This window comes from Eleginops maclovinus, chromosome 9 (assembly GCF_036324505.1).
Source record: "Eleginops maclovinus isolate JMC-PN-2008 ecotype Puerto Natales chromosome 9, JC_Emac_rtc_rv5, whole genome shotgun sequence".
Taxonomy (NCBI): domain Eukaryota; kingdom Metazoa; phylum Chordata; class Actinopteri; order Perciformes; family Eleginopidae; genus Eleginops; species Eleginops maclovinus.
Genome location: NC_086357.1, coordinates 17,384,801 through 17,409,735, shown reverse-complemented (window position 1 = coordinate 17,409,735; position 24,935 = coordinate 17,384,801). Strand labels below are relative to the sequence as shown.

At 40.4% G+C, this 24,935-nt stretch overlaps 1 protein-coding gene across 4 annotated transcripts; it reads left to right on the top strand.

The window, feature by feature from the left end:
• Positions 1-4,411: 4,411 nt before the first annotated feature.
• Positions 4,412-24,835, top strand: rubcn (rubicon autophagy regulator). 4 transcript variants are annotated; one of them, XM_063890683.1, is made up of 21 exons: positions 4,436-4,682; positions 6,301-6,454; positions 6,684-6,767; positions 7,887-8,046; positions 8,251-8,357; positions 8,598-8,823; positions 9,499-9,924; positions 12,089-12,184; positions 12,803-12,918; positions 13,134-13,332; positions 13,868-13,975; positions 14,967-15,041; positions 16,682-16,742; positions 16,989-17,121; positions 17,283-17,428; positions 17,624-17,688; positions 17,911-18,149; positions 18,835-18,896; positions 19,021-19,174; positions 19,331-19,424; positions 22,209-24,835. In XM_063890683.1, exons 1-21 carry the CDS (start codon positions 4,645-4,647, stop codon positions 22,343-22,345), a joined length of 2,880 nt encoding a protein of 959 aa, XP_063746753.1. In that variant the 5' UTR covers positions 4,436-4,644; the 3' UTR covers positions 22,346-24,835. The 4 variants fall into 4 exon arrangements, with proteins under 4 accessions (XP_063746750.1, XP_063746751.1, XP_063746753.1 ...); XM_063890680.1 differs by lacking the exon at positions 22,209-24,835 and having other exon boundaries at positions 4,412-4,682; positions 19,331-21,756; XM_063890684.1 differs by lacking the exon at positions 14,967-15,041 and having other exon boundaries at positions 4,439-4,682.
• Positions 24,836-24,935: the final 100 nt, after the last annotated feature.

The following is a 24,935-nucleotide window of genomic DNA, read 5'->3' as shown; positions in this document are numbered from 1 at the left end:
TGTCTTCACGTTTTTTCATTATCTCCATTCCTGCAAAAACTTTCAAGGAATAAGGTTACAAAATAAAGAACATTTCCTTTTATTCAAAGATAATCTTCTTTTCACAAACATTTATTTTTTGTATTGAACCAGAATACATATTTATATATATATATGCTAAACCATACAAGTCACAACAAATACATTTGTTTTATTTGCTGGAGAAAGTGACAATATACAGTGCAATACTAATCATTTTATACAATTTAAATAATACAATAAACTCAAATGTATTCAATTGAGTGTATACTATAACCCTTTCTGCAGGAGTAAATTAAATATGTAAAATGGTGTAGAATTATTTTTAGACATTTGTGTGATGAAAAACTAAATGTTTGAATTAAGAAAATCCCATTAAAATAATTGTATTTGGTGGTTAACCTAAAACCTTAAATAACAAATTGAGCAGAAAGCTTTAAATTGAGTTCAAATGGCAACAATCTGAAGAAATGATTTCTATGATATTAAAATCTGTAGTTTTATTTTCTTATACTAATGACTTAATCAGTAATTAGCTATTCAACTCTGACCACATCATTTATCAATCACAAACACAAAACTATAAATCAATCACTTAGAAGATACATAAAACCTTCTGAAGTAGAAAGGAAAGCTGGCTACTGGTACAGAGGCACGTGTAGCATCTGAATTGATTTTCCTAAGTCACTCATCACCTATCTGTCTTGTCAGACATAAATGATCAAATCTTACCTGGAAGAAAGGTTGTACATTTCAAAGCAACTCCGGTATGTGACATGATATCCTACATCACCCCCAAGCTGGCAGCCATTGCTGCTGTTGTTCAAGTATTTCAATTCAGAATTACTCTTTAAATGGTCAGTGTATACTTTCTACTTCAAACATTAAACAAGAAGCCTAATTAATCCCTCCATGGTGCCAAAATATTTGACTTGTCAGAGCTTGTGTGCAGTGACTCAGTGTTGGGTTTAAGCAAAGACTGATACGTTTGTCACGTCTTAAGTCAAACTGTGGACGTCATACTTGCTTTTCAACAAAGAAAGAATGTGTGCTATGATAACTCATCTACTTATGTCTGTCTGGCATTCAGGTTCATCACAGATGTATGCAAAACATCATCGGTCTTAGTTGCCTCCCCCCATGGGCTCTTTTTCTGGTCTGAAGTGGAGAAGAGAATGGTGCTTCAATTGCCGTGCAGACTTTCACTTCAGGCAAAATAATTTAATGATCTCTAAACTTAACCAGTGACCAGGAGAAAATGCAAAAATATGGCTAATCCTATTATATTCTGCTCTTTATTCCTTTGAATTCCAGAGGCGTGTTGACTCAAAAATACTTCAGTATCAGTGTTTTGTGCAAGAATAAATGAGTCACAATCCTGTCACCCAAAGATTGCCCTGATAATACCCATTTGAACAGGCTTGGTTTCTCTCCGAAGCTCCTAGCTTCATAACACACATCGATTGTTATACTCCTTTATTAGACATTGTGCATTACAAACCACCGCATTATAATTGCCGTAAATTACAAAAAGGGAATATCATTATGCATGGCAATACATTTAATTTGTGTATTCTTATTTTTTGTTTCATAGTGTTATAAATCTGGCTAGAACCTTGTTTCCTTCAGTTAAACTACTGGCCAAAGAGTGACATAGGGAATGATTAAGATTGTGTTACAACATGAACAATATAGAATTTAAATAATAATACATTTTAAAAAAGGACAGATTTTGCTACATTTCTGCAAAACCCTCTGAATGTAGTTTGATATGTAGCAATTACTGCATGAAAGACAGAAATAGGCAACAGTTGGACCTAACCGGCACATGATTGCAAACTAAGAATACTGGATGAACCAGACTCTGCATCACAGTGTGCACTCCTCTTCCTCACGTACTTATCATGTGCGTTCATGCTGCAGTGGTTTACAGCTCTGAGTCACAGCTGCTCTTGGCTACTCACAACATGGTTAAAGCGGGGTGTTTTTATACAAATACAGGCTAAAGCTGAAATTAGTATTTCCCCAAGACTTTATTATCAAGTTGTTCTGACATGTCCTGAAAGTCAAATATGGACCCTAAGCAGAATGTGTGTTTATAATGCAAAACGTTACATACTTGTTTTTGTGTACTTCAAATGTATTTTCAGATTTATATTTCTGCTCCACTACATATATTTTACAGATACAGTTACAATTTTACTTTTCCATATTTATGTTTTACTTAAAAAAAACTAAATCATTTCAATACAGTTTTCATCAATTGGCAAAACAAGATATTTTAATTTTGAAAAGAACACTTTATACCCTGAAAAGTTAATGTGCTTCATACTGAATTGCATGTGCTAACGTCCACACGGAAATCAAAAGCCTGTTTACATGTTTATGCGACAATACCAATCATCCAATAATTACATAGAAAAATAACACTCTGATAGGGACCAGTACTTTTATTTTTGATACTCTTAAGCATATGTTCACGACAGAACTGGAGTACATATGTTACAAGTGTCTTTGCATTGTATATTACTATTCTAAAGTATACTTTCTGAATACTTCCTACACAGATATTTTGAACTTGGAATGATATAAAACATGTAAATAAAGAAATGAAAAGCTGCTATAAGGATCTTAGTTAACAACTTTAGAAATGTATCCCTATTTTAACTTATTTTCTACTGCATTTGCACTGAAGTGTGAAGCTGCACTCTCCGGGGTTTTAACAGATTTCCAAGAGAAAATGTATTTTTAAAGGGCAATATGTTCACCAGTGAATATTGTGCATTTCTCTTGTCTGAGCCTTACATAAAGTACTACAGAATTTTGATTGTCATTTTGTGTTGTAACACATAGGAGAGACATCGTGATTCATGCTTTGTGGGAATGTGTTTGTCGTATGCAAGGACAATTTCTCACAATTGAGTCATCTGTATCCACACCCAGCAGTTATTGGTGATGAGACTCACACAGAGAAGCACTCTCAACTCACCACTGCCATCAAGTGATTAAAGTGATTAATGTAAATGTGAGTGCATGGTAATAACAATGAAAAGACTTTGGTGCCATCATGTGGGTATCATATGAAACTAAGGTGGCGGAAACAGCAAACTGTAGCCTATATTCAGAGGTGGATAAGTACTCAGATCTTGTAATTAAGTAAAAGTAGAATATACCAAAGTGTAGGAATACTCTGTTATAAGTAAAAGTCCTGCATTCAAAATGTTACTTAAGTAAATGTACACAAGTATTAGCATCAATATATACTTAAAGTACCAAAAATAAAAAGTAATCATTATGCAAATTGGCCCACTTTGGATTTTTGATAACAGTGGTGTAAAGTGACTAAGTACATTTACTCAAGTACTGTTCTTAAGAACAATTTTGAAGGACTTGTACTTTACTTTAGTATTTCAATGTTGCAACTGTGTGCTTCTACCCCACTACAGTTCAGAGGTAATTTGTGTAGTTTTACTCAACTACATTTTAAAAATACCTTTAGTTACTTTGCAGATTTGGATGAATAATCTGAAATATAATCAACTCTTAAATCAGATTTAGTTCCACCTGGAGTAAATTCACAATCTACCCTGCAGCATATAAAGTCATTAAAACTAGCTGCACCTTTTCCAGCTTTGATAAACACATTGGTGCATCAATAATTTTAATCAAAACATTTATGTTAATTATTCTGTTTTGGGCCAATCTGCAAAATTAGTACTTTGAGTACATTTTAATTGCAGGACTTTAACTTGTAACAGAGTACACTCTGGTACCTCTATGTTTACTTACAGTATGTATGAGCTCTGAGTACATTATAGTGTTATCAAAGCTGGTAAAGGTGCAATTAACTTTAATTACTTTGTATAATCCAGGATAACTTTTTATTTTGTATTGCAGGTGTAACTTAAGTCGTATTTAGGTGTTGTATATATTTCACAGCATTAATCCAAGTCTGCAAAGTAACTAAAGGTATCAAATAGTGGAGTAAAAGTACACAATTTACCTCTGAGTTGTAGGGAGGGAGAAGTACAAAGTAGCAACATATTGAAATACTTAAGTAAAGTACAAGTCCCTCAAAATCTACTACACCACTGGTCGATGGTGAGAAAGGAACTGCCATTGAGCAGAAGCTGATACTGTCCTGCTATATTTTCCTTGAGCCAAAGAAGTAAGACATGTGAGTTCAAACAGGGGGCAGCAGTCACAAGTGCAATGGTACTTACAAACAGCAGGTGGCGGTAATAACCAAGGTGAATTGCGTTCAGATGGCTTGTGGCTATAAATGAAGACTTTTTCTCTTACCAGTCACTTAAGCACTCAACAAACTACAAGCCTTTCAAACGCCAGCATATTGCCTAAACAACAAAGTGGGGAAACAAAATCAATAATATGGTTTAAAAAGTGGGTTGAGCAGAGGACAACATCACCGCCCACTTGCTGACAGCAGATCACGCGGCCTCACTGTTTTGGTTCTTAGCTTGGACAGGCGGGGCAGAGATGGCGGAAGACTGGAAGTCCGGGTAACAACCCCTACCTCCGAGGTAGCGCTAGTTTATATGACATAACATATTGGACTTATCCGGAGAGCTGGCAGCTTTCTACGGCACTGTATTCCGTCCGGAGGACATGGAGATATCGGCGGAGAGAGAGGAAGAGGAGCGCAGGTGAGTGTCAACCTGGGGTGGTGACCCGGCTAGCTGTGCTACAAGAGACCGTTGTTAAAAACAAACTAATAAACTGTATTACTGAGGACGAACTTGCTGGTTTGATAAAGACCAAATGTGATAGTCTTTGAAGCGGGAGCTCGTTTTAAATGAAACACTGTGCCAATGTAGGATAGCCAACTCCCCACGGTAGCATGCTAGCTAGCAAGGATACTGGTGTATTAACTGTAAAGACGATGGAAGCGGCAAAGCTAGGTTAGGCTAGGCTAACCTGACATGTCGGTGTTTGACAACCTGAAGCAAACTGCACTTGGTAGCTGCGAGGCATGTCATCTTGCCTTGAATAAAAAATTAACTGAATAATTAAAAAGGGAAAGTTTAGTTACATTCAAGCAGTTCGTTTGCACGTTTGTTCGCTAACATCCATTTTAACAACGCTAACTGTAAGCTAACACCAGGCTGCTAACAGCTCACCTCAGCTGTCAGATGATGTTGACACCACGCGAGACATCGCTGCTTGTATTGTGCCAGATATTAACTTAATTGATAAGTATGTCTAGATTTTGGGCAATTTATCAAAGTATGTGCTTGTTTTACACTGAAAAAATATATATTAATCGTGTTTGACAACATGATTACTGGAAGAGTTTTTTTAAGAGGAAATACTGAAGAAGTTCATTCAATTTCTACGGAGTGTGGTGCCGAAAGAGACCCTTAAAAATAACTTAATTGTGAACAATGCAAATACAATTGACTTAAAATATGTATTCCTAGTATGGTATCAGTTGTATTTCAGAAACAAATGCAAGTGTTACACTTACATACATACAGACAGACCGACCACTATTGTTGCTAAACCCATTATGCTCTCTACAGTATGAGGAGAATGTTCTCAAACATTCAGCAGCCTCTCTGTTTCCAAAGTACATGATTTGATTTGATTTGATTTGATTTGATTTGACAAGATGGCTAGTTAGCTGAACTCGTGATGGTGCTGCCATGAAAAAGAAACAGTTAGAGTAAGAGAGTGACTTTGATAACAAATAAATCACCCTCAAGTGTTGATGTTTACTGACAACAGTTTATTTGCTGCAGATATGCGAATAGATATCAAAAAACATTCACTGGACTGCTGACATAAGGGGAAAAGGACTTTATGGTCTTTGGAGATTTGACCTGATATAAATGTGTTTTGTAAACAACACTTTTAGATCAAAATTATTTCCATAGCCCTGTAGGAAAGTTACATTTGACTCACTGCAGTTACACATTGTGAGTAAATTACATATAATTTGTAGTGAAGGGAATCAATAGCAATTTCCTCTATATTAAACTGTTATGTTTGGTCTGAAGTATACAGTATAAACACTGAGTTAGTGGAAACTCAAACGCTTATGTACTTCTAGCTCTTGTAAACACTTGGAATGTAGATATGAGTTGTCTGTGTCCGTCTTGTTAGGTTAGGATGTGTATAAACAACTTTAAAACAATTTTAATTAGTGAGGATGTAAACCACAACACTGCTAACACCAGCACTTCTTTACATCCTTCCTCATTACTAAACTTCCTCCCTCATCACGTTTAACTCTGTCCTTGCTGCCCTGTTTCTTCCCCACAGGAAGGAGCAATGGAAGCTACTGTCCAGCCTGAAGACCACAGTGGAGGGTCTTGTGTCCACCAACAACCCCAACGTGTGGTCACGTTACGGCGGCTTACAAAGACTCCACAAGGACATGAACAACATCCTGAGCTATGGACTAAAGAATGAGCAGGTCGGACATCCTGATGGATGCCACATCTTCTTTTGTATTCATTTGTGTGTATTCTCTTTCTAGTGTAGTCTTTTCTTACATTTTGGTAACCATATTTCCATTATAAGTTGACTTCCTGAAATATGGGGAAGGACATTTCTTAATGAGATGCTCTCCCATTGCATAATGGCCTATTGTGTCTATTGCCTCATATTCTCTGTAACTGGGTCATGCTGGTTTTGTGCTGCAGGTGTACTACAAGCAAAGAGACTACTGGCCGTTTGTGTGGTGTGTTCGCTACATCAGCCCCCACCTCGCCTCGCATGTTGAACAGGTATTGTCACAGCTAGCATCACTGGGTCGTATGTAAATATTTGCAAGTTTAGTCAGCATTCAAATGAGGCAAGATTATGCGAACACACATGCACATAAAAACTGCAATCTGGCTCTTGGCTATGAATTCTTGCTTCTATACATGTTATCTGTAAGCTGTTGCATTCAATTTAACTCTTAGACCGATTTGCTTTCAGAGCCTTCAGAGTGTGAACCATCATTTTTATTAAAGTCTTCATCATGTATTCAACGATGTGTTATAATAAAGTAATAGCTGCCTTCCTGGCCCTGATCACCATTGAGGAAACTTTTTCATCTCAATAGATTTTATCTTCTATCTAAAATAGAAATTTAAATGAGTGGTTTTGTATTTAAAACCTTAAAATACCTCACACCGTCAGAGGGGGCTGGTAGGTTTCAGTTCTGTGACTCATATCCGAAAACATCAAAGAATATTTTCATACATTTTATTCTGCTATCACTTTTAGGAGAGATTAAACCGCTGATTTACTCAATGCATTGTTGCTAGGAGGCAGTTTTAACAATGTGTATTTATGATCCACTTATGGCAGGAAACTAACCCTTGTCTGTGTTTGACGTAGCTAATTTATCATTATCAAAAGATGGGGAATTTGAGAGCTGATCTGCCACCCAGACAAAACAATGCTTCCTTTTTTTGTTAAACTACATCCAAGGTTAATACCTGACACACTTCACACTGTCAAGCACCTGCGACAAAGTCACTTCACTTCCTGGATTACCTGTTTAACTTAGCCTCTTTTAGTTTTGTGCTGATATGTTTTTGCTCACTCTTCATTCCTCTGCTCACATTATCAAATGTATCATCTGCATCACATCTTGTCAGACCTGTCCCTTCACTACTTCCCCGTTGCTTGTTTTTAGATGATGAGATGAAGTGTCATACAGGCCGGGCTGCAAACAAACAGCAGGTGTTTGGAGTAAAAAGATTTGGAACAAGATCCAGTGATACTGATTGTTGTGCTGTTTGATGTCTAAACATTGTGGAAATGACTGACCAAGGGGGACATACAAATCTCCCTTTCACATTATGCACCTGTTTTAATAGTCTGTTTTTCCCTTTCTCTGTGTCTGTCCACAGTTCAGTCACCTGGAGCCGGTGCTGAGCAGCGGGATGAGGAGTGCTGGGGAGAGCTACAAGGCCGAGCGCTGGCTCCTTCACAGCTTACAGGTTCACATGCTGTCTGCTCAGCTCCGACCTCTGCTCCGGCACTTGGGACATACAAGTAAATACTATAATGGTGAGTCATAACGGTCTCAAAGAGTCACAGCAATGCTCAAGTTTAATTTGGAAGACATTGGTGGCAAGTGTTAAGAGTTTCTCTTCTCATGTTCCCTTTTGGTTTTCTTAGTAATAACTAAAATCTCTCTGTCATTACGTAATCTCCTGACCTCACTTTGTCTCCCTCTTTGTTTATCTCCGTTTGTCCCTTACTGCTCTCCAGGTCATGCCTTTCTGCTGAGTGAGCCTCATGTGACCGCCATGTTCCAGTGTCTGGAAGCCGTGGAGCAGAATAACCCCAAACTGCTTGCCCAAGTAGACACATTTGGGGTGCGTCTTGTAAAAATGACTGTCTCTATACTTTGCTGCATTATTATTTTGTTGTGAATAATTAATGAAAAACAAGCTCTTATATCATTGCGTTAATGCTAGAAAAAGGTATCGAATATGTAAAAATCCACTGTTTGAGTCTGGAAATATGTGTTTTTTTTCTTAAAATGAAAGAAAAAAGTAAAGGGCACATTTGGGAAAATGCCTTATGTTCTTTACCTCTCTCTTTTCCCCCTCCAGCTGTCCCCTCTGAAGGGCCCACCATGTCTGGGCCTATTGAAGAGCCAGAGCCTGTGTGTATTGCCTGGAGCTGGTGCAGCTTGGAGAAACGCTGACTCGGTTCCCAGAAGAGAACCTCTAAATCGCAGACTCGCCACCTCCAACTGCTCACTTCGAGAAGCAGTCCCCACCAGCCACAACTCTGGGAACACTTTGGGAGTCGGACCCCAAAACAGCAATAGCACAAGTAAGGAAAGGGCAAAAGATAAAAAAATATAGTTTTAAATCTGTGTTAAAAATAAACAAGTGCAGAAGTTATGAAACACTTGAAACTGAAATGCTGATCATACATGTGTATTGAAAGTGAAATGTGGGTAAACATAGAGACCCCTTTGGGTCATGGGGTTTCAAATCTGGAGCTCCGTTGTTACATTATTTTTCATGATTTGGGGGCACAAACATTTTCACAAAACAATTTCAGATCTCAGTACACATTGGAGCAGACTTCATGTTTTTGTCTTTATTTATGATCAGGCTAGTTGTACATTCAGTGACGCAAATGAAGAGAAGATGGTCACTATTCTGTAATCTGTACATATGGATTTGGGGGGCATGATTGGGGGGGAAGACACTATGAATGCACTACAGTTTGTATGTGAATAGCCCGAGTGACTTAACCACACAGAGGTCTGATTGTTTGTGCACAAGGTCGGTTATTGAAGAATGTGTTGATACGGCCTCGACAACTCCATGTGCTGAACTGCCTGTGCTTACTGAAACAGATCAAACCGTTTCATTAAAGGATGTTAGAGTTACTTTTTAACCCTTGGTTCATTCCACATCTTGAGCAAGTGAGAGGGAAGAAACAGAAGCAGGCCTTTTGTCTCGATCCATCTCCCTATATCTCCCCGTTCTGTTGCAGACCCTACCTCTGCAGCCAGCGGCACGGGGGCTCCCTGGTTGTGTGATTCCGGGCCAGGGGAGAGCGAGCAGGGGGCGACGCTACCTCCTGTCCCCGTCTCGATCCCTGGCATCTCCCTCCCAGAGTCCCCCTCGCCCGCCTCCTTTCCGCCCGATGCTGCAGACTCATGTGACGGCGACTATGACGACGGTCCGGAGTACCTGGCTATCGGTAATCTGGGGCAACGCAGCCGCTGTGACACCCGAAGCTCCACCCACAGCAGCGAGGAGGACTTCGCCCAGGACCTGTCCATGCAACGGGGTCCTAAAGCCCCGCCCCCACCCAGGCGCTCTTCTTTCTCAGAGGGTCAGAGGGGGCCGGTCCGGGGGTCCCGAGGTCACACCCGCTCGTTATCTGACGCAGGAGTCAATCAGAAACTCAGGAATGGTAAGTAAACTTAATGTGTGTCACTCTTATGGCAGAGCTGGGCTGCCCGTTATCTGTTAGTGTGACTTGTGTTGAATAAAAAGGCTTAGTGTTCAGATGCTTTATCTTTAAAACCTTAAATACTCACTAAGCAGTAGTGCATTTAGGCCGCAATCCATAGTTTTCTGCATGTTGCAAGCATGTTAACTGCAACAGAAGATATGATGGGGATGCTAGTACAGATTCTCCATGTTGATATGTAACCATAAAACAGAATATGCCGCCTACCGGAGTGGTGAACTCTCATATTAAAGGTCCCCTATTATGCAAAATGCACTTTTTGCTGTCTTTTATACATAAATATGTGTCCCCGGTGTGTAAGGAGACTCACAAAGTGTCAGAAAATACAACCCTCTCTCTTTTCTTCCTTACCCATATCTCTGAAAACGGGGTAAAAACGAGCTGATCCAGATTTTCTTCGGTTATGATGTCATAACCGAAATGTGGGCTGGCTTTACAGGATGTCTCCAGGAGGGACTTAGAGTTGTTGTATCTATAATACATATAATGTCTCTGTTCTAGTGTTTCAGAAATAATGCTTGATGTGGTTTTGAACATAATATGGCGTTTAATCACGGCAGCATTTAGCTGAGTATCTCTGTTAGAAACGCCTCTCTTCAGGCAGAGAGCTGCATGTGCTCCAAAGGGGCGTGGCCAGCTTCAGCTCAGCTCAAGTTTGAAGCGACAGTCACAGAATCAGCACTTCAGGAACCGGGCTGAAATAGAGGGGGATGAGGCATGGCTACAATGGATGATCTGTTTGGTATTTTGAGCAAAAAGTTCACAGACAAGTTTTGTATAGATATTGCCCTACAATTTATTGTTGAAATATAGCGTTATAGGATACCTTTTAAAGGATTTATTTCTTCCTCAACGCACTGATGCATTACTTTGTGCTGCATATTTACACATTTTAAAGTATTATGGTAGGAAGAACTTTTGGGAATCTGTGTTTCTGCTTAATTGGCATGTGTTCTATTGTGGAGTTGTATTCATTTACAAGTCAGTTCCTGTCAGTGATGGAAATACCTCATTAACAGTTACTTTTTTGTACAATGTTTGCTTAAAATTAGTGGAACACTGAGATGGTGTCCATGCAAAGGTTTGGTGTATGTGTGGCTCACATGTGGTGAGTCCACGTTCTTTCCCCACTGTGCCCACTTCCTGTTGTCTGAATTAACCTCTGTTTGCTCGCTGTCTCCTCTCCTTTGCTTGAGGTAACGTTCTGTCTTCTGCTCTATATCTCTCTTTCTCCTGTTCTATTCGAAGGAGGGGGCCATCGAAAAATCACCATAATAATAGAAGATCCGGTGGCAGGTTGGCAGTGCAGTTCCACTGTGCTCCATCATTATACCCCCCCCGCTCCCTCTTCTTTTTCCCTCCTCTGCATGCTGATGAACTCTTTCACTCCTTTCATTTCACGTCTTGCCATCAGCTCCTTACGTGTGCTTTTGGTGTTGGAAGCTTTTAAAGTGAGACCCAAATGAGCCATTCAGTGTTGTCTTTGTTGTTTATGCACACGTTTTTCATGAACCCTCAGTGTGTCGTTGAAATTATCATGCAAGTTCTATACAAACTGTGTTCAAACGTGATCATTTCATTACACATTTCAGCTGTGCTAGTCTGTGTTACTGATGTACTGCCATAGTGATTTAGAGTTGTATTAATAATACCTGTAAATAGCAAAGCAGATGCTGTCCTGTATGTACAGTATGTGGACATGCTTTAAATAACAGTATTTCATCTTCTTTACCCGCCTGTACATAGAAGTGTATCACTTTCTATGAACTGAGCACACACTTTAAACACATTATCGCTGTAAATATGATTCATTTAAATGTGGAAAGCCAAAAGCGCAGTTGCATTATAGCAATTGAATATTTCTGCAGCCCTGTCTGTACATCCCTACATTTCAGTAATTACAATTACAAAGGTCACACTCACGTTTGTGTTTCCACATGTAATAAAGTGAACCATCCTCATGGTTTTATTGATTGAGAGAAAAACAACGATAAAATCAATCTTTTAACACCCTGTATAGATGACGACGCATGCTCCCATTTCATTTGAGTGATTCTGCAATAAAGTGATAAGAGGCCCCTAACATGGACTGTTTGTCCCTCAGAATCGGCAGGGGAGGACTGCTGCATAAAGAACTACAGCCCATTCTCACCTCAGCGCAAGGATGTCAGCACTCCCAGTTCCCTCTACATGGAGTCCCGTGAGTTTTCTGTTATACGTTAAAATGTCTTCCCATGGTTACGTTGTAGCCGTTTAATGCTGCTCTTTTTCTGTTCTATTAGATATTCAAGGAAGATTTGAGCCGGGTACATTTTATAGCATATTTAAATATAGGAGGAAGTTGAACAGGATAACTCAGGAGATGTTGAAGAAAGAAATATTTTTCACTTCCTGAATGTAAATATATCCTGCGAGTCATTCGGTCAATAAAGATGACACTGGAGCAGGAAGGTCATAGAAAGGTTAATGCAGAGTGTGTGTTACTGACATTTTATAGGTTGCATTATAAGATGCAGTTTACTTTTGTAAACATGCTCCCTTTGTTTAGCTTTTACCTCAAAACAAACCCTGATTTTGAAAGCTTACACAGATTTATCAAATAAATCCCAACAGAAAGACTCACTCACTCACTCACTCACTCACTCACTCTCACTCACTCACACACACACACACACACACACACACACGCACACACACACACACACACACACACACACACACACACACACACACACACACACACACACACACACCATCCTTATGGTCTGTTTTTTGTAATGGCGTTGTGTGTTTTCTGCCCATTGTTATGTTTCTTCAGATGGGTCCGAGTGCAGCAGTGTTTCTGATGGGATGTTCAGGAAGCCGTCGGAGGGTCAGAGCCTCATCAGCTACCTGTCGGAGCAGGACTTTGGCAGCTGTGCTGACCTGGAGAAGGTCCGTGCTTTAACTCATGACTCCCTCTGACCAAAGTCGTGCTGATTGGTCAACTAGTCAATCACTAATTGAAACAAAATCTGATGTTTTACACTTTCAACACAAATTCATGCAGTTCAAAGTGATTTATAAATGCAAACCTTAAAGTGCCACAACAGTTGTATAAATAAAAGCAGTGTTGGACCTAACTGATCCATAATTTATTTGTTTTGTAGGAGAACGCTCATTTCAGCATCTCAGAGTCCCTTATTGCTGCCATCGAGCTGATGAAGTACAACCTGCGGCGTCAGCAGGAGGCGGGGGAGGAGGAGGGAGACAGCGACTGTGAGATCCAGCAGCTCAAACAGAAGATCCGCCTGCGCAGGCAGCAGATCAGACACAGACGCGTGCCGCCCTGCGCAAACTCCCAGCACAGTAAGGCAGTAGGACCGTCCCCGTACAGACGCATGATGCAACTTCCTCTTTCTTCAGGACTTCCAATGGGCAGATTATTAACCATTTTATGGTCTTTAAAAGGGATGTGCTTTTAGTTGTGAGATATTAAATGTACTTGATAAGAATTAGTCAGAGCATCGATAGCTTCTTTCTATATTGATTAGAAAATGTTTTAATCAAACACAAATGTTTTTTTCATTATGAATTTCTTACCCCCTTTGGTCATAAGTTAAAACCAGTTTGAGAACTACTTGTTCCAAACCAGGAGTAATGGTGCCAGCCAGTTGGTTTCAGTTAGCTATATCATTCATGTATAGTAAGATACATTAGTCAAGAAGATTTGTAAAATGCATTATGAACAAAATAGGTTAAATATTTCTATATATTTTGCTTCATCAGGGACATCTTAGGATCTGTGTCGCTCATGATTGCTTGGATGATGAGAACATTGTGACAGCTATCCTTTGTTTATGTATGGTCCTTTGGTAATCACTCGTCTGTTCCTCTCCTGCAGTTCTCAACTCCACTGACAGCGGGGGCTCCAGGAGGAGCTCTCAGGACTCGTACAAGGGCCTCTCTGACTCAGGCTCAGCGGAGGAGGTGGAGGAGTGCGAACTACAAGGTAGAGAGAGGGAACGAGGGAACACCAAGGAGGATTATCACTCTTTGTTTTTGTGCTTCACAATTGCTAATCCGTGCGACCAATTTTCTTCCTTCCAGGCATATGCTAGAATCTTTTATTTGATGATGAAAAATGTAAAGATACAGAGTGATGTGATGTCGTGAAACGGTTTTACCTTCCAGCTGCAGTCAAACATATTTTAATTCAATTTAATTACCTTTTGAATATGTAAGAATTCTTCCAATAACTAATTTTTCTGTGTAACTCGTTTATACTCTTACATAATCATAATCACCGCTCCTCTTCATGTTGCTCACCAAGCATGTCACATTTTACCATCAACCATAAACACGGAGGTCTGAGTACAAAGGTCACTGAATGGAAGCCAGTAAAACATTTTTAGTACTGTATGGCTTTTTACAGACTTTACAATCATAAGATGTTAGTGTTGTTCTGTCTTACCCATGGTGACTGCAGTTGACTAATCACTAACATATAGAAATATAAAGGCTGTACCAAATGTCATTTCTTTTTATTTTGTGGCATAAACTGAGGTTTTTGAAGGAGCATTTATTAGGGGGTAATCATCATGATGTGAACAATTATTTAAACATAACTCCACAGATGGCACAATAAGTGTTCAGCATTCGGTTGTTTATTTCAAATGTAAATATCAACATTATAAATGAGGTTTCCAAGCTTTGAATCATTTGGTACAGCCCTAACAATATCTTAACGTGTTGCTTTGATGCTTTTAACATGTGTTGCGACATATTTACACATGGGCATGTCCTATATGTTTTGTTTGACCGTGTTTGTTTTTAACTTTACTTCTCAGTGCTCGGTCTGAGCATACAGTCAGTCATATCATGGAGCTGTATAAGAGCGTGATGCCCACACAGTATACTGACTGACACACAGCTCTGTGGAGTGTTTCAAATGTGTGTGCATGTGGTGACGGTCTTGCTGAGTGTTAGTTTCTGTCTCTCAGATGGCTGTGAGGGTCAGTCCCTGCTGGCGGTGTCTCAGAACGGCCTCTCACTGTCACTCGCCTCACTCTTCTCAGGTATCTGCGGGGGGGCGAGGCTCTATAGCTTCCATACAGATAGTTTACTGTGAGAGGAAGCTGATGGCCCGACTCCAAACTGAATTTCTCCCGTTAATCCCTCCTATTAACCTGAATGACACTTCAACTGTAACACCTGCCAGTTACAGTGTATAGCTTGTGGTATGCATTGCTTGAATCACAGTTATTGATCACATTCAACTGTCAGGAAATGAAATACACTGCTGAAGAAAGGAAACCTACTCAAATGATAGCCAAAGGGCTAAGAAACTGTTCTTGCAAAGGCATAACGGAATACGAATAATAATCTTATAATAATTCCTTTCATTTCGGTTTGGCGTTACATGGAAAAAAGCAATGTTCAGTTGCTGTATTCCTCTGATAACATATCTGATATAATCCATCCATAGGACACCTACTTTTAAAAGCAGTTATTGTACATTACGGGGTGTAATACGGGTTTTCAGTTTGGAGTCGAGCTGCCTCTCTGTCCTCGGCTGGATGGTGGGCTTGGCTGTTTGTGTTGGTGCTTGTTGTGCAGTGCTGCAGAGTTTTGGTGGACGAACGTGCCTGTACCTGTTAAGAGTTTAGGGAGGCTCCTTCTGTGGCAACAGTTACTACAGGGGTTAACCACTTATTCATTCATCAATCCATCCCATTATTCATTATTTCAAATGTGACTCTGGTGAGAATGAGGTGTGAGTGTTGTCACAATACACATCCTAACTGTTCCTGTTTGGAGCCGGCCCAATATTAATGGTTCAATCTGTCGGCTTATGGCATACAACTCTGGAAAAAATTAAGAGACCACTCCAAATTGTTCTTAAATCTTTATCTCTATATGTATGGCAGCCATTCCACTGTCTGTTGAACTCCGACACAGAGAACAATTGTCAGTAAATGTGGACTCTATAACAGATTTTTTGCTCTGCAAAGTGATGATTTGATCAAGGACACACATGCTGTTTTTTATGAACATAATAGAACACAATAATGCATGTTCTCTAAAATTGTTCTGGTGGGTGAATGTCCGCAGCAGTGTCAAAATATTGAAAAAGAGAAAGTGTGTCAGAAACACTTAAAAAAATGTAATTTAGTCTGCAGTCTTTATGCCCTAAACCAAAAGTAGGGGACATGTAATAAAACTCTTGAGTCTAATGCAGGTTTTATTTAAAAACAAGAAGCTGTTGTCCCCCAAGAATTCATGGAGGCGGTCTCCTGTTCTACCAGACCTGTCCTGCTGAATATCTGTGCCTGCATGTTGTTTGTGGCGTGTGAAAAGGAGGTTCTTATCAATCTCTGCCCTTCCTGCATGCTACCTTCTAAATTGTGTACATGCTTAAATGTAATTTTTATATTTCTCTTGTTTTTTGTCGCTAATCACATCTCTCTTCCAACATTTCTTTAAATAAACATTGGTCGCTGCCTAGGTGTAGTAAGTAGCTGTAGCCCTGTTGAGAAATCACCAGCCGGTACATTTAGCTTCCCCACGACAAATCCAGCCCTCTTCTGACTGTTGTTTTAAATTCTGTTGCTCTTAAATGATTAATCTTTCATATCTAGGGCTGGTGGATAAAAATTGTGCTCTGCTACTAATTGGTAAATCTCTTTTATTTACCTGTTAAATCATTGTCTTCCAGATGCAGACATTAAGCGCAGCATGAGCTCCAGCAACAGGTCTTTTCTAAGCTCAGAGTCCATGTAAGACACAAAACAACTTCTGGTTTCCCTTGTATTTATACATTCTTAAAAATGTTTACTGTTGAATGTTACTTAGATTATTCATAAATATTAAGTCCTCAAGAGGGACTTTCATTTGATAAAGCGACTTAATTTCAATAGGAAAATGAACCACAGTAGGGATATAATGTCTGCTTTGTGTATAAGAAGCAGAAAAAAGGTATGTATTAACATGTCTGAAATATATTCTCCCTTTGTTTATCTTAGAACTCCCGCCTTCCTCCAGTCTAACTCAGCTGAGTCAGTAGCCATGGGTTTACTCAGGCAGTTTGAGGGCATGCAGCTTCCTGCGGCCTCGGAGCTGGACTGGCTGGTCCCAGAACACGACGCTCCGCAGAAGGTACAACATCTGGCTTGCGTACAATTCTTAGCAGACTTGCGGTTCCTCACACAAGACACTCAACATGCCTGATTAATATAATATAATAACTTGACTTGCAGTAGGTATAACCCTTCCAAAAAATAACTTTGAACTCACTCGGCTTCTCTACTGCCTCCTAGCTGCTGCCAATCCCCGACTCTCTGCCCATCTCGCCTGATGATGGTGAACACGCAGACATCTACAAGCTGAGGATCCGGGTGCGGGGCAACCTGGAGTGGGCCCCTCCCCGACCGCAGATCATATTCAACATTCATCCTGCCCCCAAGTGAGTCACACCAGGTTTTACCTGCGCTCTCTGACTTTATCATTTTCTTTTTGTTCTTTTTAGCCATTAAATAGTTTTGGTCATCTTTTGTTATGACGCACCCTGCCTGCCATCTTTTATTTGTAGATTAGACCACTGTTCTTAATGTTTGCCCTACAAAATGTATTTTGCTGACATGTTTTCTCTCCCTGTCAGGAGGAAGATAGTTGTGGCTAAGCAGAACTACCGCTGCGCTGGCTGTGGCACTCGCATCGACCCAGGTATTACCCACAAACTCCAGAAGTTAATCATCATCAGTTCTTGTTTTTGATTTAAAAAGTGCTTCCTAAACACTTTGTATTAGTTAGTCAGCTTGCCTTAAACTTTTTATCCTATTGCACTTCTCTTTTATATCAGAATTCTATGCAAACAAACTTATTAGTATTTGACTAGTCCCATATTCTTACCTCTACCCATGTGTGTCTCTGCCTCTGTCAAAACAGATTATATCAAGCGACTACGCTACTGTGAATACCTCGGCCGTTACTTCTGCCAGTGCTGCCATGAGAACGCCCAGGCCATTGTTCCTGGACGAGTGTTGAGGAAGTGGGACTTCAGCAAGTACTATGTCAGCAACTTTGCCCGGGACCTGCTGAGCAAGATCGCCGGAGACCCTCTTTTCAACCCCAATGACATCAACAGTGGCCTGTACAAGAAGAACAAAGCTCTGGAGGCCGTCAGGGTAAGCACAGCAGGATGGAAAATTAGTCATTAGGAATGTTTCGTCAGACTTCTGTGCTGAAACTTTCTCTGTTTTCTTTACCACTAGCTAGTAGAAAACAGCCCCATAATAACCAGTTTCAGTTCTGTTTAATAAAAGGAGCTGAACAGCCACTTTGTTCCAAAGTTGCTTGCTAAGCATGATGTATCGTAACTGTAAAATAGCAAACTTGTGACTGACTTTGCTGCTAAAAATACATGAATAGAGCCATTTATAGAAGTGTTTCCCTGAAAACAAACATGTGATTCTGAAAAAGGCACATCCTAATGGTTTGGTAGGGATTGTGCTAAAACGTTTTTCATGGAGAGAAGAAAAGGCACAAGATTGTTTTTAAATATGCAGAATATCTTGTACCTACTACACAATATGAGAAATGAGATATTTGCTCATCTCAGTTAGCCAGCAGGGACTCTGATTATCAAACATTTGAACAGCACAGATGCTGTCTGTAGTACTTGAGCAGGCCGTAGTTAATAGCCCAGAATAAAACCATAGACAATACCATAGGAGGATCAAATCAAGGAAACATGTGGAGACCAGAGAGAACAACAACCAACAATGCATGCCACATGATGCTAGGCATTATGTTCCTGTCAGTGTTTATTAAACAACATGATGCGTTTTTTGGTTGATTTCTTTTTTGTAGGTTTTGAGGGTGCAGCTGTTTCACATGAAAAATCTCTTCAAGACCTGTCGCTTCGCTAAAGAGTAAGATGTCTTTTGTGTTTTATTTTTGTTTCACAATAATAATAATAATAATAATAAATTCTCCCTCCAAAGACGGACATAATCAGTGTATGTGTGTGTGTGTGTGTGTGTGTGTGTTTATCAGGGTGCTGGACCAGTTCGACAGCCTGCCAGGTCACCTAACTGAAGACCTTCACCTCTTCTCCCTCAATGACCTCTCTGCCGTACGCAGCGGGGAACTGGCTCCTCGGATGAAGGAGCTGCTGAAGCTCGGCACCTCGCACGCAGCTGGCTGTGTGGTAATATTCGCCTCCTCTTTTCACATGAAGACTTAATCTTTGAGATATTAAACGGATGATCATACTACACGAGGAACTATTGTAATGTCAGCAGAGAGACTTCCATGATCAAATGTCTGTTTTCTCTGTCATTTTTCCCCCTTGAATCTTCCCTAGCTGTGCCAGGCGAAGGGCTTCGTGTGCGAGTTCTGCGGCAACGAGAAAGACATCATATTCCCCTTCCAGCTGAACAAGTGCCAGCGCTGTGAAGGTGAGCCCTCTCTGCTCGCGGCAGGCCAGGGTGGCCCAAAAGCCCCTTTCCCCCCCCGCCCCTCCGTGTCACTTCCCTGGAGTGACTGGAATTTCTCCAAACATCGTAGGCTGGTGAGGGCCCTCTCCCAAGACAGGAGAGAGGGGGAAGGTGGGGAGCCAGGCTTAGAGCAAGTTGTGGATCAGGGGGCGAAGAGTGGAGGGCAAGAGGAAAAGAGGGACACAGCAGGAGAGAGACAGGGAAGAGCGGGAATATTTCAAGCATTCAAACCTGGAATGTTGGCGAAAGCTTTCAGCAGGAGTAAAGGCAACGAGAAAGAGCAGGAGATAAAAGCAGAGACAGGACCAGAGGGGGACAGAGACATAAAGCGGGATGAAGGAAATGAAGAAGAATATAGCCAAGAGAGAGAGAAGCGGAAGGGAAGGGGAAATGGCCATGCAAGAAAGGAAAAGGTCAACATATTAAAGGTTCTTCAGATAGACAGACTAAAGAAGAACACATCGAAAGCAGACAGGACGGACAGTGACAGCGAGACATGCAGCAGCAGGGAGAGTCTAAATGAAGTCCCACAAGATATAAAAGGACGCTGGAGTGTAACGGGGTTAGCAAGTATGGTCAAGGGCTTCTCCAAAAGAGAGATAGAGGATGAAGGAAAAACAGATGTGAAAGAAGAAGAGTCTGAAGAAGAGTTTTCAGAGATAGAAACTGAATCTGTGGAGGAAGTAAAACAAAGCAGTAAGGGGGAGGAGGGCCAAACAGAGGCAGCGCAAACAGAAAACGTGGAGAAATTTTCACTTATGAAACTGTTTCAACCTAATCAGTTGTCGGGTGTTTTCTCCAAAATGAGGAGCAAGGGAAAGGAGGATAGGAGTGGGGAGAGTGAGGCGATCAGAGTGATGGACACCGATAAGGTCCAACCAGAGCCCATTATTACCCGGACTAACTGGAGAGGTCGTAAAACCCGCAAAGCAGTGAGAGAAACCAGAGGCAGGAGGGCTAGGAAGGGAGGGACAGACGTTGGTGGAGAGAGCGCAGAAGATAGTGACGTAGATGATTGAACCAAGTGAGGTGGGGGACGAGAGTAAGGGCAAGATGAAGAGAGAGAGTATATTTCAAGTAATGCTGTCACCAAATGTAACCCACGTCAAATTTAAGTCCACTACATGCTGAAAGATTAAGAGTTGTAAGAGATGTATCAGCTGGAGTAATTTTGACTTGTGTTTGTCCAGATGTGTATGACTTTGGATTGGTTCTAATCATACCAAATCTTTTGAGTTTTTTCAGGGGTTTCCAGAGGTTTTTATCTGTTTTTATTCCAACTATAAAGCATTTATGGTCGATAGATTTCAAATGCTTTGTTGTAGAGCTGCACAACTGCAACTACATTGACAACTTTGAGGCAGCTTGGGCTTAATTCTCACTGCCAAACATGTGACAACCTGTTCAAGTATGAAATGTGCTCGGGGCAGTAAGTCTTTGCTGTAGCTTCATATTTAGTGGGAAGTTGTATTGATCTTATCTTACTATTTGCAGGAATTGAATTAGGTACCAACCTCTCAGAATATTCCTTGAAATATGTTACTGTTGTAAGAATATTGAACTCTCACCAACAGAATATTTGTGTCACCCTACGTCTATATCTCCGCCTCACTTCTATCCTGACGTTTCACCACCTACAAACACTTTTTCTACTCTTCCATCTGGCACTGGGTTTGTTGCACTACAGTGGTTTTGGGTATTTCTTGGCTTTGATTCTGACATTTGCACAGTTGTACAGCTGTCTGAGGGTGGATATTTGGCAGCTATTTGGTAGTGGTGATGGTGTAGAGCTGGATGACTGGTACTGTATCTGTCTTCTGTGGGTGGTTCCCTGTCTTGGCACTGAGCTATGTTCTGCTTTTCCCTTGGCCACAGGGATGGCAAATGATACCTACGTGGTGTGTGTATCACTCATAACCGTTCACATTTCAGTGTGTTTGTTCATGTATTTCAGTTTGTTCTGTTACACATGTTCCCCCTGAGCCAGTGGAGGAGTCGTGCTGTTATCCTAAACTGATGCTACTTCTGCTGATTCCACTGATATCTTTATCTCTCTTTCTGAAATCAGCAGAAGTAATATTCCATTTAAATGCAGACTCTTTTACTAGGTTAGAGGAAACATCGCCTATTGTTTGATCCATTTTGTATTTTATTTATTTTCCTGTTGAAGGAAGATTGCCTCATTAACAGGAGGCACCTCCACGTGTCCGTATGAATGTTTATTTATTATTTTAGTTGCTTTTATTTAAGTTTCATCTTCATGTGAACAAATAAAAGCCATTTTTGAAGTTGAGTTGCCTGTCATTTCATCTCACCATCATTAGACATTTTTATTAACAAACACAATCATTTCTGTGGATTTATTGCACTCATAAACATGCGTAAGGGAATAAAGCACCTTTTTAGGCAAAATGGGATGTGTCTGAGCAGGTTGAGTGTGTGGTGTGTGTCTCCCAGGATGTCAGCCGTCTCTCGCTGAGCTGCCTCCCGCCGTCTGCCGCGCTGGCTTACCTTTCTGTGCTTTTATACTCCCCTCCTCACCCTGCCTCCGTCAGGTCTGATTGTGATTGGCCGTTCTGTTGATAAATCACATCTCATTAATGGCAAACTGGTTTTACTGGTTACAGTTTGTGGACACTGCAGCAATGTTTGGTCTAGCAGATAGGAGCTGCTCCCTTTAAACAATGTTCCTTTCTAAAGACGACACGTGTTTCATCTCTGACTCCTGTTTCTGTATGTTCACAGAGTGCCATGCGTGCTATCATCGCAACTGCTTCCGGAAAGGTAAAGACTGTCCTCGATGTCAGCGGTTGGCAGAGCGGAGGGAGAGGATGGCACGTAAAAACATGGAGGAACAAGAAGATGAGGGAGGTGGGTCTTAGTTCTGGAAACCCAATAAACCCTAAGACGAGAGAAGAGCAAAATGCGACCATGATTGTAGAGACGGACCACCTCTCTTTGCCTTCAGATCCTCCGACCTGCTAAACAATGCTGCAAACAAATGTCTTGATCTAAAAGGCTTCCAGATGTGCAGTTTTGAACACATCAGGGCGGCAGCTGTGTTTGTAATGCTGCTGTGGATTTTCAGATGCTTTTAGTGTAAGCTAAGCCCCTTTCACACTTGCACGTTACTCTGTGAATAGAGGAAGGCAGCGTAACTTTGAATAGAAGACCTAAGTAAATTTTCCATGAAAACAAAGTGTCTTTTTTTCAAAGAGATCGCTAAAAGAAACATGGCTTTAAAATCAACATTTATTGATCTAAGTTGAGATGAAGTTACTAATTCCTAATATAATTATTTAATCACAATTCCCTTGAACAAGTAAACATTTCTTTGATACTTTGGTGACCTCTACTGGCAGTATCACAAAGAACATTGAGAGACACATAATACACTAAATTGTTCTAAAGAAAAGTGTAAAAGTCCCTCTGCCTTATAGGAATATTCTACACTGTCCATGTTGCAGGTACATGTGTGAAAAGGGCTTGAGATGTACTAAACCTCTTGGCACTTTGTTCCTCTGTGGTAAAACTAATATATTTGGGATCTAAGTAGTTCAAAAAACTGTTGTAACCAGGTAAGATATTGTTCCTTCCTCCCATTGCAGCTTCTGGCAACTGCTTTACCTCTGGTGAGACTGTGGGCTACTGGCTTAGCTGAAGTTTGTATTTCTGAACTAAGGATCTATTTTTAAAAATATGTAATAGCAAGTAAAAAAATGTTTAAATCTAGTCTATATTTTTGACAGATTTTTCAGTGCAGATACAGTTTTTGAGCAATCCTGCCCGTAACGTTGAAGATTTTATTTAGATTTGAAAATATTATAGATATTTAACCAATCCTTTTCCTCGCTCCTTACTGTCCTGTTTTAAAGTCTTTTAGCCATGCTTATGTGCCTCTGGGACCAATGAACTTATACTGGTAGAGCTAGCAGAGTTACCTTGGAATGATGAGTATAAAGAAGGACTGGACTTCAGAGTTGGAGTTGAAAATATTTTAAATGAAACTGCAAATGCTCCATTTTTGTGCTGCTTTGTGTGAGGTGGGTGTGGGTGTGGGTGTGTTTACTACACAAAGCTGTGTGAAAAAGAGTGCTTGTGTGTGTATGGGCACATGTCTACCTGCTGTATGTAGCCATGCAGAAATGGTTTGAACCAGCCTAATCAGCACTGGTTTTCTAACAACGTTTGTCTTTGGAGAGTCGAGGTAATTGCACTGATCCTGTCTGTCGCTTGGGGGTGGCGGGGGTGTGAGTTGGGACGTCTCTCTATTGGGATGTTTCTGATGTTCGTTATAAGAACATGAACCTTCACCGCGAAATGGTGCGGTTTGTTGTCACGTGTTAAACGTTTCAGTCCAAAATAAGAGAGCTACAGTTAAATAAAGTGATTCTATTAACAGGCTGCAAAATCATTATCAATAGTGCGTCGTCACCTTATGGACTGAAATTCTTCACTTTAAGTTGGTTTACACTTTTTGAATTTTGTCTTGAACAATGGTTTCAAGACGTATTGGCCCTTAATCCAATATATTGCAAAAATGCTAGCACCTTTAAAACTCAGTATTTAACACAGTAGTTAAACCAAATGGCAAGTTTTCTTCTTTGAGAGTTTTATTTGAAAAACGTAGAGGTCCAAAGTGGTAAACATATCCAGTATTTAAAAGAAAGCAGAAATAAATGAAAGCACACGCTTACTTTCATTATTTTGTTGCGTGGAACCACTGGTCTGATATTCATTTGAGATTGAAAATCTACTAAAACTAAAACTTTTATTTTGAGTCTTGTTTTACTTCTAGGACTTATTACTACTGGCTCAGTAGTGGGTAAGATTAAATTCCAGAGTATATTTTTGAATAAATTATATATGACGTTCAAGCCATAGTTATAAATAGGAGAGTTTTGAGATAACACACTGATTGAATCGAACCCTTTACACTGAACTCCAGTTCCAGGTAAAATTCTTAATGGATTAGTCTCCAGGGTACATACCATCCTGATCAGCCTTTGCTGTATGTGTACAATCCTTCAAGAGGTAAACAAACTCATGAGATAATACTTAAGCAGTACATGTGATATTTATGTCCCCAAGCCTCTGAAGAGGAGTATTTAAAGTGATAAACTGCACCCATGTTTAACCTAGACTGCTCCCAAAGGAAACACTCAACTCTTCAGCTCCACTGAGAAGCCTCAACTCAGCAGATGGTTTTGTCCTTGGACCGCCTTTAAATGGTGGTGTGCCGAGGTTTAATGTGCACTACAGATTAAAGTGTCTATTATTAAAATGGTTCATTATTGTTATCTAAAGATGATTTGTGTTCATTTGTGTTTGTTGTGTAAATATGTTCACAATAAAAGACTGGCTGGACTGTTGATGCAGGTTGTTGTGTTTGATTCAACAAGAGTAAGCTAATGTCAGCAAAGTGAAGAAGGGATGCAACTAACACTTATTTCTTTCCACAGCCTGATGTGA